Below are 17175 nucleotides of genomic sequence, written 5' to 3'. Positions count from 1 at the left end.
TCACACCTGTAATCCCAGCACTTTGGGAGGCCGAGGTGGGCTGGATCACCTGAGGTCAGGAGTTTGAGACCAACCTGGCCAACATGGCGAAACCCCATCTCTATTAAAAATACAAAAATTAGCTGGGCATGGTGGTGGGTGTCTGTAATCCCGGCTATTCTACTTGGGAGGCTGAGGCAGGAGAATCGCTTGTACCTGGGAGGTGGAGGTTGCAGTGAGCTGAGATCATGCCACTGCACTCCAGCCTGGGCAAAAAGAGTGAGACTCCGTCTCAAAAAACAAACAAAAAAAAACTTACTGGGGACTTTTGAATTATGAACATGAAATTTTCTTAAATTAGCTATTAGCATTACTAAGATAGGTTTTTGGCTTGCAGTTTAGAAACTCAAAGTAATTAAAAAATTAGAGTAGCTGCTTAGTGGGTGAGACAGTCCATGTTAGTGAAATTTTTATGTCTTAAAAGCTCCACATTAGAAGCCAACCAAGAGATAAATGGTCATCGCCCTCCTTTGTTGGAAAATACAGTACTTCTGACACTGGTTTCTATATGTTGGTCTGTTGCATATATAATGACTGCAGTAGCTATTCTCAGATGGAGTAATGGAGAAAAGCTTTTTAAAGAGTGTATCACTGGGCATTTTAATTTTTTGTATTTGCTTTTCATAGATGATTGAAAACCTGTAATGTACTTTATGCCATTTTTAGGGGGATCTCCCCCTCCTTTCCTTGTTTAAACTGGCCTATACCAGTATCACCTGATTGATTTGGCATTCGGACACCAATTTCAAGCTCCTTTTTCCTAGAAATCTGGATGCTGTAAGAAATTTTGAGGGGCTACTGATAGCAAAGTTAATATTTAAATTCCTTTTAATTCAGTAAGGATTTATTGGGTATATTTGATATTTGTGATACTGAGTTCACACACGTGAATGAGATGCTGATCTCAGCCCTCAGGGAGCTCATCAGCATCTAGCAGAGGAAACAGATTCATTCATGTGTAGCTCACTATGCCCTGTGCTGTGTTATGACAAATGCCACATTGCAAATTCAGTTCAAGGAATTGGTTTTTTTTTTTTTTTGAGACAGAGTCTTGCTGTCTTGCCCAGGCTGGAGTGCAGTGGCGATCTCCGCTCACTGCAAGCTCTGCCTTCTGGGTTTACACCATTCTCCTGCCTCAGCCTCCCGAGTAGCTGGGACTACAGGCGCCCGCCACCACGCCTGGCTAATTTTTTGTATTTTTAGTAGAGACGGGGTTTTGCCGTGTTAGCCAGGATGGTCTCGATCTCCTGACATCGTGATCTGCCCGCCTCGGCCTCCCAAAGTGCTGGGATTACAGGTGTGAGCCACCGTGCCTGGCCCAGTTCAAGGAATTGTTATTGGGACCTGTGATGTGCCAGGCACTCTGCCACATGCTGGAGATGCAGTGATCCTGATCTTCAGTAGTTGACAGTCTATGCTTGTAGATGTAAACAGATAATTACAGCATGGCATGGTAACTGTTATAATAAGAGATGTGCACTGCTGCTCTGTGGAAATGCTGGAGAAAGATACTTAGCACAGCCTGAGAAGGTGAAAAGAAGTTCTTGTTTAGGAGGTAGCACCTGAACTGAATCTTGAAGAGTACTTGGAAAACGCCCAAGTTGTGAGGTAGGTAGAACCAGCAGCTCATAAAAGAGCTTAGAGAACTTCTTAATATTCTGAATTAAAAGAGATGGAGGCAGGAAGGAATGTGTGTCTGTCGGGGGAGCTAGAGCAGTTCTGGGTTTTCAAATCAAAGTGGAGGCTTAGGAGGATGGGAACCAGCTCATGAAGAGGAGTGACATGGTCATTTTTGTTCTTTTGGACAGATTCACAGTAATTGGCAATGTGGAGAAAAGACTTGAGAAGGGCAAGGTTGGTGGCAGGAAGATTGTTGCAACAGCCTGGGGTGAGAAATAATTAGGGACTGGACTAGAGCAGTTTTGTAGAGATGGAGAGTAAATTTTAGAAATATTTAGGAAGTAAGTTTCGTAAGACTTTGTGATTGATTAGTAGAATGGTTGAAAACTCCAATGAGTACAGAAAAGAGAGTAGTTCTTCCTGGTGGTGTGTCAGATGGCTTTGTAGAGGTGGTATCATTTCACCAGGCAGAGCAGAGTGGAGAAGTGCATTTCATTCTGTGGCAATAGCATGGTCAAAGGTGTGGAGGTGAGGGTGTATGGTGATGTCAGTGGAGTACAGGAGTGTAAGGAGACTGGTAGGGGAAGGTCGTTTTTGGGGCTTCATTGAGGAGGACTTTAATGTTGTGCTCTTCTGTAGCCAGTGGCTACCTGTTTAATTTTTAAGTGGGTAAGTGTTAATAATTCTGGCAAGTGAAGAGGGTAGATTGGAGGGAACCAGGCAGGGACTTATGAGCTGATGGACGTAGTATAGGTGAGGGGAAATGGGCTGGTCTATTACTGTGACATTGGGAAGGGAGGGGCTAGGTTTTTTAGAATATTTGAAAATAGAATTGATAGGGTATGTTTATAGATGTGTGGAAGGAGGAACTTGGAGACAAAAATGATTTTGAGATTTCCAGTTTGAGAGAAAGGTGATGCTGCTTATCCACGACAGAAGACTTAGGAAAGAGGAAGAAAGTTTGAATTGTTTAAGGACTGGGGGAAGATGGAGATTTATAAATAATTAATAATATAGAGCTTGAGTTGTCTGCTTTATATTGCCCTAAATATTATCTTATTTATAAATAAAATCTTGCTTAGTATCCTGTAAGTATTAGTAATGGATGTTTGCATTTTTCTATTAGATTCAGAGGCCTCAGTCTGGAAAAAGTACTGAGATGGATTAGTGATGTCTGCTATGATCAGAGGAGTGTGAGTTGGTAGAATTTAACTTAACACTTACTGAGTACTTAATGAATGCCAAGTACTGTTCTAGGTGCTGGGATACAACAGAGAATAAAACAATTTTAAAAAATTCCCTGCCTTCATGAAACTAATGTCCTAGTGTTTGTTTGGAGACCATAAACAGAATATTTATGTGGTATGTTTGAATATATTTGCCATCCCTGCTGCAAGTGGCAGATAAGTTAAAGTGTCAAACAACATTATTCAGGGAAAGAATAGAGAAATGGGAAACAGTTTGATACTCAGTAGATTATATGTAAAAATATGACTTTGCCTCAGTGTAATAGTATGAATCACAGAAATGTCCAGACTTTAAAGATTGGCTGTTTTTTTCTAGGTGTTAAACCGCCTGACTTTTGCGTCTACTCTTTCTCACCTGCGTCGTTTAAATTCTCCTATTGGTAGAGACGGCAAGCTAGCAAAACCAAGACAGTTGCATAATACGTTGTGGGGAATGGTGTGTCCTGCCGAGACCCCAGAGGTAATACATTAGAATTTACATTCAGGACAAAAAGTCAGTGGGTAATTATGTAGGGCATAATTACTTTTAGAAATAGATGTTTGAAAAATTATGCAGAGTGGTTTAGAAATAAGTTTTTTTTATAATTGTATTCTTAGAAAGTAAGAATAAATCTTGAAATCACATTGAAGGAAAAATGTTTATGGAAAAGAAGTTTGATAGGCATGTAAAATCAGAATGACTAATACTTGGTTTATTTTTTAGGGCCATGCTGTAGGACTTGTGAAGAATTTAGCCTTGATGGCATATATTTCAGTTGGATCTCAACCATCTCCAATTCTGGAATTTTTAGAAGAATGGAGTATGGAAAATTTAGAAGAAATTTCTCCTGCAGCTATTGCTGAGTGTGTATAGATGGAATTAGTTTTTTAAACTATAGTTAATCTTTAGTTGTTGCTTAGTATAGAATTGTTAAGTGTAAAATGCTTTTGCTTTTTCATTGTAGTGCAACCAAGATTTTTGTTAATGGCTGCTGGGTTGGAATACATAAAGATCCCGAACAACTTATGAACACCCTAAGGAAATTGAGACGTCAGATGGACATCATTGTGTCTGAGGTAAGAATCTTTAGTTAAGAGGGTGTGAACTGTGAGATTTTTAAACAAGGCATACGACTAGTGAAAGTTATCTTTGCATTGGCATCTTTTCTTTGAACTTTATTCCCTTGAACTGTAAAGTGTAAATTTAATTATAAGTTATTGCTAGGCCGGGTGCAGTGGCTCATGCCTGTAATCCCAGCACTTTGGGAGGCCAAGGCGCAGATCACCTGAGGTCAGGAGTTCAAGTGCAGCCTGGCCAATATGGCGAAACCCCATCTCTACTAAAAATACAACAATTAGCCAGGCATGGTGGCATGGGCCTGTAATCGCAGCTACTCGGGAGGCTGAGACAGGAGAATCACTTGAACCCGGGAGGCGGGGGTTACGGTGAGGTGAGATTGCACCTCTGCACTCCAGCCTGGGTGACAGAGTGGGTCTCTGTCTCAAAAAATAAAAAAAAGCCTGGGCATGGTGGCTCACGCCTGTAATCCCAGCACTTTGGGAGGCTAAGGCGGGCGGATCACAAGGTCAAGAGATTGAGACCATCCTGGCCAACATGGTGAAACCCTGTCTCTACTAAAAATACAAAAATTAGCTGGGCGTGGTGGTGCGCGCCTGTAGTCCCAGCTACTCAGGAAGCTGAAGCAGGAGAATTGCTTGAACCCAGGAGGCGGAGGTTGCAGTGAGCCAAGATCACACCACTGCACTCCAGCCAGGCGACAGAGCGAGACTCCATCTCAAAAAAAGAAGTTATTGCTTGCTTTAATCTTTGGATGCATGCTTCCAAAAATTTTGGCACATTTTAAATTATTAAATTATATTTTAGAACTCAAATTACATTTTAAAGTAAAAATTCTTTTGGGAATCTTTTTATAAAGCTGAGAATACTTTTAAAAAGGGAATAACCATCTGGGATTTATCCTTTGAATCCAGAGATTCATTAATAAAATGTGATATACCACTAATAGATTCTTTTATATTTTGGAGGATATTGAAGTGCTTTGGGATTAGGATGGGTTTTAAAAAAATCATTACAATAAGGCCGGGCCTGGTGGCTCATGCCTGTAATCCCAGCACTTTGGGAGGTCGAGGCAGGCGGATCACTTGAGGTCAGGAGTTTGAGACCAGCCTGGCCAACATGGCAAAACCCTGTCTCTACTAAAAATAAAAAAATCAGCCGGGCATGGTAGCATGCGCCTGTAGTCCCAGCTACTCGGGAAGCTGAGGCATGAGAATTGCTTAAACCCGGGAGGCAGAGGTTGCAATGAGCAGAGATTGCACCATTGTACTCCAGCCTGGGTGACAGAGTGAGACTCTGTCTCCAAAAATTTATTTAAAAAAAAAAAAATCATTACAATATATTGTGAACTTTATTACTCTCCCAAATAAGGGTTTTAGTATACTGTTTGCGGAATGTAGTTCAGGCTTTTAATTTTCCCAAATCTATACCTTGGGTGAAAGTGGTTTTTGAGAGAAACTGAACACGCTTAGCCAGTAGCTGGTCTTTGTACCTAAAACAGCAGAGAAGAGAGTTTGGTTGTTCTGGGCCTTTTCCAGCAGCAGACCCTGAGTGTTTTTTTGTTGTTGTTGTTGGGGGGCGGGGACAGAGTCTGGCTCTGTTGCCCAGGCTGGAGTGGAGTGTTGCTATCTTAGCTCACTGCAACCTCTGTCTCCCAGGTTCAAGAAATTCTCATGCCTCAGCCTCCTGAGTAGCTGGGATTACAGATGTGTACCACCATGCCCGGCTAATTTTTGTATTTCTATTTTTATTTTTTTGAGGTGGAGTCTCACTCTCTTGCTCAGGCTGGAGTGCAGTGGCATGATCTCGGCTCACTGCAACGTCTGCCTCCCGGGTTCAAGCAATTCTCCTGCTTCAGCCTCCTGAGTAGCTGGGATTACAGGTGCCTGCCACCATGCCTGGCTAATTTTTGTATTTTTAGTAGAGACTGGGTTTCTCCATGTTGGCCAGCCTGGTCTCGAACTCCTGACCTCAGGTGATCCACCTGCCTCAGCCTCCCAAAGTGCTGGGATTATAGACGTGAGCCACTGCGCCTGGCCAATTTTTGTATTTTTGGTAGAGATGGGGTTTTGCCATAGTTGGCCAGGCTGGTCTTGAAGTCCTGGGCTTAAGCCATCTGCCTGCCTTGGCCTTCCAAAGTACTGGGATAACAGGTGTGAGCCACTGAGCCCAGCCTGGCCCTGGGTTTTGACCCAGGCTTATTTACAGCTTGAAGGCAGGAAGAGAGTGATTCACTTGAGGGCAGGCAAGGCTAAGAGAAAGCTCAAAAAAATGTCTCTCTCTGTCTCTCTATCTCTCTATCTCTGTATTTTTTAATAGATTAAAAAATCTGGGCATTATGTTGCCCAGTTGGTCTTGAACTCCTGGGCTCAAGCAGTCCTTCCTGCCTTGGCATCCCAAAGTGTTGGGAGCTATGCAGTAGGTTGGCTGTATTTTTTTTTTTTTCTTTTTTTTTTGAGAGGATGTCTCTCTGTCACCCAGGCTGGAATGCAGTGGCACAATCATGGTTCACTGCAGCCTCTACCTCCTGGGCCCCAACGATCCTCCCACCTCAGGCTCCTAAGTGGCTGAGACCACAAGGTGTGTGCCACCACACCCAGGTTTTGTTCATCACATAGTGTGTATTATGTATTTAGCTCTGCTGTTGTAATGAGAACCAATCGTAGATAATACATAAACGGATAAAACTGTGTTTACAAAAACAGCTGGTGGGTGAGGTAGAGTGGTCGGGTGTGGTGGCTCATGCCTGTAATGGCATAACTTGGGCTGGCTGAGGTGGGAGGATCGCTTAAAGCTAGGAATTTAGGACCAACCACCCTGGGCAACATATCAAGACCATGTTTATATTAAAAAAAAAAAAGAGAAAAAGACCCATAGAGCTGTATTCTGTTAGGAATGTTAGTTTTCTAAGAACTTAAGGCGGTGCATTTGAAAGAAGAATCTTTCTTGGACTTTAGAATACTACTCATGATATTTTTGCTCACAGTGTTCCTCCTTAAATTACTTTTCTAAGGACAGGCAGTAGACTAGGAACTTGGAACATTTTTCTCTTTCTTGTCTTTTGACTCATTTTAGAGAAAAACTTGATGTTTTGTTGTTTTGTTTTGTTTTTTGAGACAGGGTCTTACTCTATTGCCCAGGCTGGAGTGCAGTGGCATGATCTTGGCTCACTGCAACCTCTGCCTCCCGGGTTCAAGTGATTCTTTACCTCAGCCTCCTGAGGGGCTGGGATTACAGGCGCACACCACCACGCCCAGATAATTTTTGTATTTTTAGTAGAGACAGGGTTTCACCATGTTTGCCAGGCTGGTCTCAAACTCCTGACCTCAAGGTGATCTGCCCACCTTTGCCTCACAAAGTGTTGGGATTACTGGCGTGAGCCACCGTGCCTGGTCTTTTTTTTTCTTTTTTTTTTTTGAGACGGAGTCTTGCTCTGTCGCCCAGGCTGGAGTGCAGTGGCGTGATCTCGGCTCACTGCAAGCTCTGCCTCCCGGGTTCATGCCATTCTCCTGCCTTAGCCTCCTGAGTAGCCGGGACTACAGGCACCTGCCACCACGCCTAGCTAATTTTTTTTGTATTTTTAGTAGAGATGGGGTTTCACCGTGTTAGCTAGGATGGTCTCGATCTCCTGACCTCGTGATCCATCCACCTCGGCCTCCCAGAGTGCGGGATTACAGGCTTGAGCCACCGTGCCTGGTCTTTAATAGCATATTTTATTTGACTTGATACATCCCAAAGTATTACATCAACATTCTATTAATATAAAAATTATTAGTAAACTATTTTACGTTCTTTTTTTTCTGGTTTGGTGCTGTCTTTCAAATCCATTATGTAGTTTATACTTACAACACATCTCAGTTCAGAATCGCCATGTTTCAAGTGCTCAGTCGCATGTGGCTATCCACTGTATTAGATAGCTAGACTATAAGCCATTTGTCTGAGGGTGGGTGTGAGTAGTCAGGCTTACGTCTGATAGGTGGGTGTGAGAAGTCAGGCTAATGACTGGGAAAGTATGGTCAAAGCAAAGTGATATAGGGCTGGTTTTTGAAAGGTTACAGGGTGAGATATCTGTCATCAGCAAAGAGCCAAAATAAGAAATTGTCATATACTAGTGTTTGTGGTATTGAAAAAATATTTCCTACGTTAACTTGCATGACATTATTACCAGATAGTATTGTACAGGTTTATAATTGCCAAGGTTAGATTTTTCATTCATAAAATTTTAAATTATACCTAAGTTTTTAATATGTTAAACAATGGTAAACTAAGATTTGCACATTTTACTTGATAAATTGGTTGCTCCAGAAATTTAGTAGGATTTGTATTGTATTTTTAACTAAGCCTAATAATAAAGAGAAAATAAAAATTCGTGGAACTGTTTTTTCTTTTTATATGTAGGTTTCTATGATCAGAGATATTCGAGAGAGGGAGATTCGGATCTATACAGATGCAGGCCGTATTTGTAGACCACTTCTGATTGTGGAAAAACAAAAGCTACTTTTGAAGAAGAGGCATATTGACCAATTGAAAGAGAGAGAATATAACAACTATAGGTAAAAACATGCAGTGAGAAAAATGTGTGTATTAAAAATTGAGATAGAATTTACATACTGTAAAATTAACCATTTTTTAATTTTTTATATTTTTATTTAATTTTATTTATTTATTTATTTTTTTGACACAGCCTCAGCTGTGTCGCCCATGCTGGAGTGCAGTGATGCGATCTTGGCTCACTAACCTCCACCTCCTGGGTTCAAGCAATTCTCCTGCCTCAACCACCGTAGTAGCTGGGATTACAGGTGTGTGCCACCACACCCAGCTAATTTTTGTATTTTTGGTAGAGACAGGGTTTCGCCATGTTGGCCAGGCTGGTCTTGAACTCCTGGTCTCAGGTGATCCGCCTGCTTCAGCCTCCCAGAGTGCTGGGATTACAGGCATGAGCCACTGCGTCCGGCAAGTTCACGATTTTTAAGAAGTATACAATTAGTGGTTTTTAGTGTGTTTGCAATGTTGTGCAACCATCACCACTATCTTAATTTTAGAATACTTTCATTGCCCCGAAAAAACTCTGTATCCTTAGGAGTCACATTTGTTTTTCTTAACTTCTCTTATGAAGCAAGATAATTAATAGGATTTTATTTAAGCTTAAAAGTCTTTTGATTGCCCAGGTGTAGTGGCTCATGCCTGTAATCTCAGCACTTTGGGAGGTCAAGGTGGGAGGATTGCTTGAGGCCAGGAGTTCAAGACCAGTCTGGGCAACATATTGAGACTCTCATCTCTCCAAAAAATAAAAAAATTAGTCAAGTGTGGTGGAATGCACCTGCAGTCCAGCTACTCAGGAGGCAGGAGGATCACTTGAGCCCAGGAGTAGTGAGCTTTGATTGTACCGGCCTGGGCAACAGAGCAAGACCCTGTCTCAAAAAAAAAAAAGTTTTTGTGATATATTAAAATCTATTAATAGTAATAATGTGAAATAACCTATATAATCTAAATTATTACATATAATATGACAATAATATGAATAATATAATAAGAAATTTAGTAAAAAGATGAAGCTGCTTTAAATATTTATTTTTTAGCAATATGAATGTATAGTTATGTATACTAATATAAAAATCATTCAAACAATATGTATGATAAATTTAAAAAATTGCCCTCCAATGTATACTCTCTTCTTCACAAGTATATACTGGTAACAGTTAGGTGTGTATTCTTCCAGTGCTTATTCTCCAGCAGCTTACCTATTTCACTTGTCAACAATCATGTAACTATGTTGGTCAGTTATATGTAATATTAAACTATATATATATAAATATATATGTATATTTAATATATAATATTAAACTTATTTAAATATAAATATAGGAATACTTTTAAGTAGGAGGAATAGTTAGTTAAAATACTTCAGGAAATAGAAAATTGAGTGAATTCTTTTTTAGTTGGCAGGATCTTGTGGCCAGTGGGGTAGTGGAATATATTGATACCCTGGAAGAAGAAACAGTGATGCTTGCAATGACTCCAGATGATTTACAGGAGAAAGAAGTAGCTTATTGTTCCACATATACCCACTGTGAGATTCATCCCTCAATGATCCTTGGTGTCTGTGCATCTATTATTCCCTTTCCTGATCATAACCAGGTTGGTATCACTTTTTGTCTTCTGGTGTGAGGAATTGGGAGAAGTAATAAAAATTGAAAGTAACTCTGTAGTCTTATCTGGAGGGAAAAAGCCTTTTAATGAAAAGGCTATTAACTCCTACGGAATCAGTATTTGATATAATTGCTGTTGTGTTTCATGGTTAAGAGCCGTAATTGATTATTCCAAATGGTTATTACTTACTGTTTTTGAAAAAAATCAGGAGTTTTACCAATCATATTTCTTTTGATTTATTGTCAGAGTCTTTTCCATTAGTGATAGTAACTTTTTGTTGTTTCTGCTTTTCATTTTTACGTTTAGTCCCCTAGAAACACATACCAGTCTGCTATGGGTAAGCAGGCTATGGGAGTTTACATCACCAACTTCCATGTTCGCATGGACACATTGGCCCATGTTCTCTATTATCCTCAAAAGCCACTTGTGACTACACGGTCTATGGAATATCTACGATTTAGAGAGCTGCCAGCAGGTATGGTCAGTTTTGCTCCACGTTATTTAAGATCCTTCCGTGCTTAAGGCACTTTTCTGGGTGCTTGGGAGGATTAAAAAATAAATATGACATAGTGCCTGTTCTCACGGAATTTATAATATGGTGGGAAACATGAACATAATAAAAAGGTAGGTATGTGGAAAGTGTTTTGGTGGAGGTACAAAGTCCTTTGGAAGCACAGACTGATGGAAGCAATTAATTCCTGTTGGAAGTCTAGATCCAATTTCATGGAGAAGGTGGCATTTTAGATTGGAGCAAAATTGATGAAGGGGTATTTGCATTTGAGAGGTGGTTTAAGCAAGGACCCAGATGGACGAAGACATGCAAAATGTACGGTACAGTTAGTCATGTCAGCTTAGTGGGAGTGGAGTGTAAATATATGGAAGTGTGAAAGCTTGGTCTCAGTGTGGAGAGAGCTTGAACAGGTTGAATTTATTTTGAAAACGGAGACCCACCCAACCTTTTGGATCAGGGAAGTAATACAATTAGAAATTTGTTTTAGGAATACCATTCTGACAGTGGCATAAAGGGTAGATTACAATCAGGTACTGTATTAGCAGGGAGCTAATTTAGGGGTTTTTGCAGTAGTATAAATGTGAAATGGCAAGGTCCTAAAGAAATGAAAAAGAATGATGGGTAAGATACCTTTTGAAATACACTTCATAGGACTTGATGACTGGTTGAGTGTGGAGCAATGAAGAGAGGAATTGGAAATACTGTTGGTGTTTGTGGCTTGGGTGATTAGAGAGAGGTGCTTTGAATAGGTTGGGGGAAAAATAAGATTGGGAACATGTTAGAAGGGGAAAGAGGTTTTAGAGGTAAGACAATAATTTTGTTTTGGATATGTTGATTTAGTGTCTTAGTGTCAGAACACTAAGACGTGAACTTCCAGCAGTGAGTTGCAAACATGATTTGAAAGAAGGTCAAGTCTAGAGATGTAAAATTTTTAATTTATTAATGATAATTATAGATTACTATGAAATTGCCTAAGGAGAATTTAGAATGAGAAAAAGGCCAGAGGCAGACAATTTTAGACACCAGGAAGAGAAATTAAGAGAGATTTGAGAAGTAGCTGATAAGGAGGGGAATTCCGGGTTTGTAGGAGATTCTCAGGGAGACTGGATGATGGGTAAAATGGTGAAGAGAAATCTGAAGGGTATGAGTGTTGACTATTAAAGGAGACAGTAGAGTTCTTTGGCGCTGTTATCTTTTGTATTAACAGACTTTTGGCTTTGAATGTGGGTAACATTTGTTATTTGTTAGTAAAGTTTATCTTTAGTGTACTGTAATGGGGCTCTACCATTTTGATAGCAAATTCTCATAGGTTAAAATTACTTATTTTCAAAATCCTCCACAAGGGGTTCCTCTTGTCTAGAAAAGCAAAATCTGTTAGGTTGTCTACACAGTAGGCATGTATCTTTGGGCTGTGCTTGCAGTGCTGTGTTTTCTCCAACATTTAGATAATACAGTTTCTTTATGGCTAGAGAGGAAAATAAATATACAGAAGGACTAGGTTTGAAAACAAATGTTCCTTTGGTACTGGTGTGAAGTGGAGAGTCATGGCTGGCAGGGACTGCAGTTCTGTTATTCCTGACTTCATCATGGCATCTTTATTTTGAAAGTCTTTTATTTTTTTGTAGAGATAGGGTCTACTTTGTTGCCCAGGCTGGTCTCAAACTACTGGGCTGAAGTGATTTTCCCACCTCAGCCTCCCAAAGTGCCGGGATTACAGATGTAAGCCACTACGGCCAGCCCATCATAACCATCTTTAAAAAAACTTTTAACATTTTACCACATTTGCTCTATTATTCTCTCCCTTTTTATTTCTCCTCCTGAACCACATGAGAGTAAGTTGCAGGCATGAAGCCATATCACTCTTTAATTCTTCAGTATGTGTTTCCTAAGAACAAGGACATTCTCTGCAGTGTAGCCATCAAAATCAGGGTAACATTGATATCCATATAGTCAGCAGTCCTCAATTCAAATTTTGCCAGTTGTCCTAATGATGTCTTTTTTTTTTTTTGAGAAAGCAACTGTTATTGTATTCAAACCTAACAATGTCTTTAATGGGTCTAGGAGCTAATCCAGGATTGTGCATTGCATTTAATTGCATGGTTCTTTAGTTTCCTTAATCTAGAACAGTTTCTCAGTCTTTCCTTGTCTTTCATGACCTTGACATTTGTGAAGAGTTCAGGAAAGTTATTTTTGCATTGTGTCTCAATTTAGGTTTGACTATTGTTTCCTCATGATGATATCCAGGTTATGAATATCAAGTTATTTTATTTTATTTTTTTGAGACGGATTCTCGCTCTGCCACCAGGCTGGAGTGCAGTGGCACGATCTCGGTTCGCTGCAACCTCTGCCTCCCGGGTTTAAGCGATTCTTCTGTCTCAGCCTCCCGAGTAGCTGGGACTGCAGGCGCGTGCCACCACGCCCAGCTAGTTTTTGTGTTTTTATTAGAGATGGGGTTTCACCATGTTGGCCAGGATGGTCTCAATCGCTTGACCTTGTGATCCACCTGCCTCGGCCTCCCAAAGTGCTGGGATTACAGGCGTGAGCCACCATGCCCGACCTAAATATCAAGTTATTTTATGGGCTCATCAAACAAAGTGTTTTGGCAGCAGCAACTAAGAATTTCATTGTGGTGGAAAAGATATGATACTTTCTTGGTGGCAGAAGGAGAGGGGAATAGGGTAGTATCAGTTTCAAACCTAAAAGCTGGGGCTTGAGTCTATTGCTTATTAATTTTGGGATCATGGGTAGATTATTAATTCACTCCTCTGATTCATGAGAATAATAATGCTTATCTTGTTTATGGCACAGAGTTGCTGTGAGGATCAGGAAACTTGGTTTGGGGAGGCACTTTCTAAGTAGGAGGTGACTCATGTGTAATCACTTACTATAAGAATGGATACATTGGGAGTGACTAGTCCTAGGATTTGCTTGTGGGAGATATTTAGCCATCAGAGTAGTTGCCTCACAGATTGCTATTCCAGGAGGAATAGACTTTGGCAGTTACCATGATAACAAACACCCAAGCATTTATGGCAAATATGATGTAATTAAAGTTGATTTAAAGAAAGGGCAGTTTTTCTGTTTTCCAGGTGATGTTTTAATTTATGCTCTTAAATTCACTGCAGGCATCAACTCAATTGTGGCCATTGCATCATACACTGGATATAATCAGGAAGACTCTGTTATCATGAATCGTTCAGCTGTAGACCGCGGCTTCTTCAGGTTAGTATTTTGTAAATTTGTCAAAACACAGATACAGTGGAAACACTAATTTTTTATTCAAGAAAAGTTCTTAAAATACAGTTAACTACGCCGCACTCCAGAAAGTGGAAGGACTGGTTGATGGTCACAAACAGCTGAAGATACTACTTCTTGTATCTCTCAGGATTTTCAAATGCTAGTATTTTGAGCCTTTCTTTTGGTAAGGAAATATACAGTTGCATTTAGATAATATAGAAATGTCCAAAGAAGAAATAAAAATAACTTAGAATCCATAGATAACTATTGTTAAAATTATAGTGTGTTTTCTTTTCACTCTTTTTTTCCATTATGCTTCAGTTTGATTGTCGACAAACAGACCTCAAATTCAAGGCATATAAAGATTGTTTTAAAAACTGGGAATTTAGTAGAGGAGATGGATTTTCCTTTTTCTGTGTAGTTTCAAAGGGTAGCACTAGAACTCAGAGGATAGATACTATGGCTTAATGTAAAAACTTCTTTTTTTTTTTGAGACAGAGTCTTTCTGTTGCCAAGACTGGAATGCAGTGGTGCAATCTTGGTTCACTTGCAATCTCTGCCTCCCAGGTTTCAAGAGAGTCTCCTACCTCAGCTGCCCAAGTACCTGGGATTACAGGCACGCACCACCACGCCCAGCGTTTTTTTGTTGTTGTTGTTTGGTATTTTTAGTAGAGACGGGGTTTCACCATGTTGGCCAGGCTGGTCTCAAACTCCTGACTTCAGCTGATCCACCCATCTCAGCTTCCCAAAGTGCTAGGATTACAGGCGTGAGCCACCATGCTCAGGCAATGTTAAAACTTCTCACTGGAAGTGTTTGAGTAGAACCTAGGTGACCATCTTTCAGGGTTATTATGTAATGGATTCTTAAATGTGTTGGAGGTTGGATTCATTGACCCCTGGGTCTCTTCCATTTTGACATATAATACTAGGTGGTTAAGGTTATGGGTCAGATGCTACATATGTATAACTCATGTGATAACATTTAGAGTTTAACTCAGACCCTTAATGCAGTTACTGTTGTCCCAGATTCATAGTTTAAATTGTCTCCCAAATTTCAAGTAAATGAGAAATTGTTTGTATAGTCTCAGCCCTTTTGTTAAAAGAAAATAGACTTTACCTTTAGAACCATGTGTTTTTAGGTCTGTTTTCTATCGCTCATACAAAGAACAGGAGTCTAAAAAAGGATTCGATCAAGAAGAAGTTTTTGAGAAGCCTACACGTGAAACATGCCAGGGTAAGTGACACTAACATTTAAATGATGGAATCCAAAGTTAACTTACTGTGGTTTTCCTAAGTGATTTTGATGGGTTGTGTCACCCTGTGCCTGCCCCCGTCCTCCTCTCCCTTTTTTTGTGCAATGAAAGTGTGTTTTCATGTTATTCTTAGAGTTCACATCTAAGAAAATATGTGTATTTGATAAAAGTCTCTGCACCTAGGAGTGAGCTTGCTATAGACCTTCCTTCCTGGTAGGTCCTGCACTGAGGAGGGAGTTTAGGAAATCAGAGAGGTCATGCAATTTCTGGGGACACACTTCACACCTGCCCCCCTTCCTTTCTAAATTATGGTGTGATCATAATATTTGTTCAGCCACATTATTTGTAAACATTTAAAAAATAACCAGTGAGAAGAGGATACCTAGCATTTGTTGTTTCTTCTAGAAAACTCAAACTTACTTTCTAGTTATTTATTTTGACAGACACTTAAAACCTGCTTATGCAGTGGGATGGATAATGCAATATCCAGGGAAATGCAATATCTCTGCTACAGTGTTGACTCTGAATAGCATTGCATGAAGTAAAATGTATTTTGTTTCCTTTGCCATCTTCCTGTTACTCCCCTTCCATTGGGTGGCTCTGTGTAGTAGTGAATTGATGTCCAGTGGAGTTAAGATTGAGTTAAGATGAAATCCACAATTTCTGTGGGAGGATGTGTGCAGAGGGCATCCATAGATATTCTCTTTTTAATTTAAAAAAATTTTTCTCCTGTACCCACTGATGGCAGAGATATTCTTTCTCTTGTAATATAGAAATCAGAAGATGACAAAAAACATATCCAAAGTCACTCGATAAATGTCTGTCATGGAAGAATCTGCTTTCCCAATGCTGATTCCAATGTTCTTTTCCTTCATAGACTTTTTTTTTTTGTTTTCTGTGTGGACTGTAGTATTAGAGTTCAGAATAGTTTGTAATATTTGGAATAAGGGTGTGATTCATGGTATAGAGACTCCTGTGGCCTTCTCTCTGACTTGGAACTGATTCATGTATGTGGTTTTTAATCTTTGTTGGGGATTATGTGACATTCCATGTCTATTTCCTCACAGGCATGAGGCATGCCATTTACGACAAGCTGGATGATGATGGTTTGATAGCTCCAGGGGTTCGTGTATCAGGAGATGATGTTATTATAGGCAAAACAGTCACCTTGCCTGAAAATGAAGATGAATTGGAGAGCACCAATAGACGCTATACCAAGAGAGACTGTAGCACTTTTCTCAGAACTAGCGAGACGGGCATTGTGGATCAGGTTATGGTAACTCTCAACCAGGAAGGATATAAATTTTGTAAAATAAGGGTGAGTACAACTTTGTTCATGTAGCTAATTTTAGAAAGTAAACCAAATCCACTTAACTAACTTATTTTTATATGAATTTAGGTACGCTCTGTTAGGATTCCACAGATTGGAGACAAATTTGCTAGTCGACATGGTCAAAAGGGTACTTGTGGTATTCAGTATAGACAAGAGGTAGGTATCTTTGATCTCCCTCATGCCCAAACCAGTTTTGTTAAATATTTTTTTTTTTAAATCAAAATTTGCTTTAACTTAAGAGCTCAAAGATGATACAGGTTGAACTTTTTGATTTTATTGTTGAATAAGTATATGAACATACCATGTTTAAACAGAATTTGGGACATACAGTAATTCAGTTGGGAGAACTGAAATGTCAGTTCTAGTTTAGTATATGTATCTTTAAGTCCCTTTTAAAATTTTTCTTTGTAGGATATGCCTTTCACCTGTGAAGGTATCACCCCTGATATCATCATCAATCCCCATGCCATCCCCTCTCGTATGACTATTGGTCACTTAATTGAATGCCTTCAAGGGAAGGTAAGAGATATTCTTCAAAAATATAGATTCTAAGCTGATGCTTCTTCTAAAACTCTGATAGGTGATTGCTCTCAAATTTGAGCCAGGGTACTTTGTAAAAAGCTAGTGTGAGACTTACTTTTCTGCTTTCAGATTGCTTATGATTCTGCCATTTTTTTTGGCAATTTACAAAGTTATGGACAAGTCAGAATTTTTGTGAGATATACTAC

General features: G+C 39.8%; 1 protein-coding gene across 5 annotated transcripts in view; it reads left to right on the top strand.

Moving 5' to 3' along the window:
- POLR2B (RNA polymerase II subunit B) overlaps positions 1-17175 on the top strand; it is a 53882-nt gene that overhangs the window by 29844 nt on the left and 6863 nt on the right. For all 5 annotated transcript variants that reach the window (XM_063603806.1, XM_055111519.1, XM_034958757.2 and 2 more), the window contains exons 12-22: positions 3223-3366; positions 3610-3749; positions 3851-3962; positions 8362-8516; positions 9903-10101; positions 10420-10588; positions 13750-13846; positions 15001-15095; positions 16182-16432; positions 16514-16603; positions 16859-16966. In XM_063603806.1, the coding sequence (XP_063459876.1) occupies positions 3223-3366; positions 3610-3749; positions 3851-3962; positions 8362-8516; positions 9903-10101; positions 10420-10588; positions 13750-13846; positions 15001-15095; positions 16182-16432; positions 16514-16603; positions 16859-16966 (1560 nt within the window). The remainder of the gene's footprint in view (positions 1-3222; positions 3367-3609; positions 3750-3850; positions 3963-8361; positions 8517-9902; positions 10102-10419; positions 10589-13749; positions 13847-15000; positions 15096-16181; positions 16433-16513; positions 16604-16858; positions 16967-17175) is intronic.

This window comes from Pan paniscus, chromosome 3 (assembly GCF_029289425.2).
Source record: "Pan paniscus chromosome 3, NHGRI_mPanPan1-v2.0_pri, whole genome shotgun sequence".
In the NCBI taxonomy this organism is placed as follows: domain Eukaryota; kingdom Metazoa; phylum Chordata; class Mammalia; order Primates; family Hominidae; genus Pan; species Pan paniscus.
Note: the sequence above shows the minus strand (reverse complement) of the source record. Positions and strands in the feature narration are given on the sequence as shown.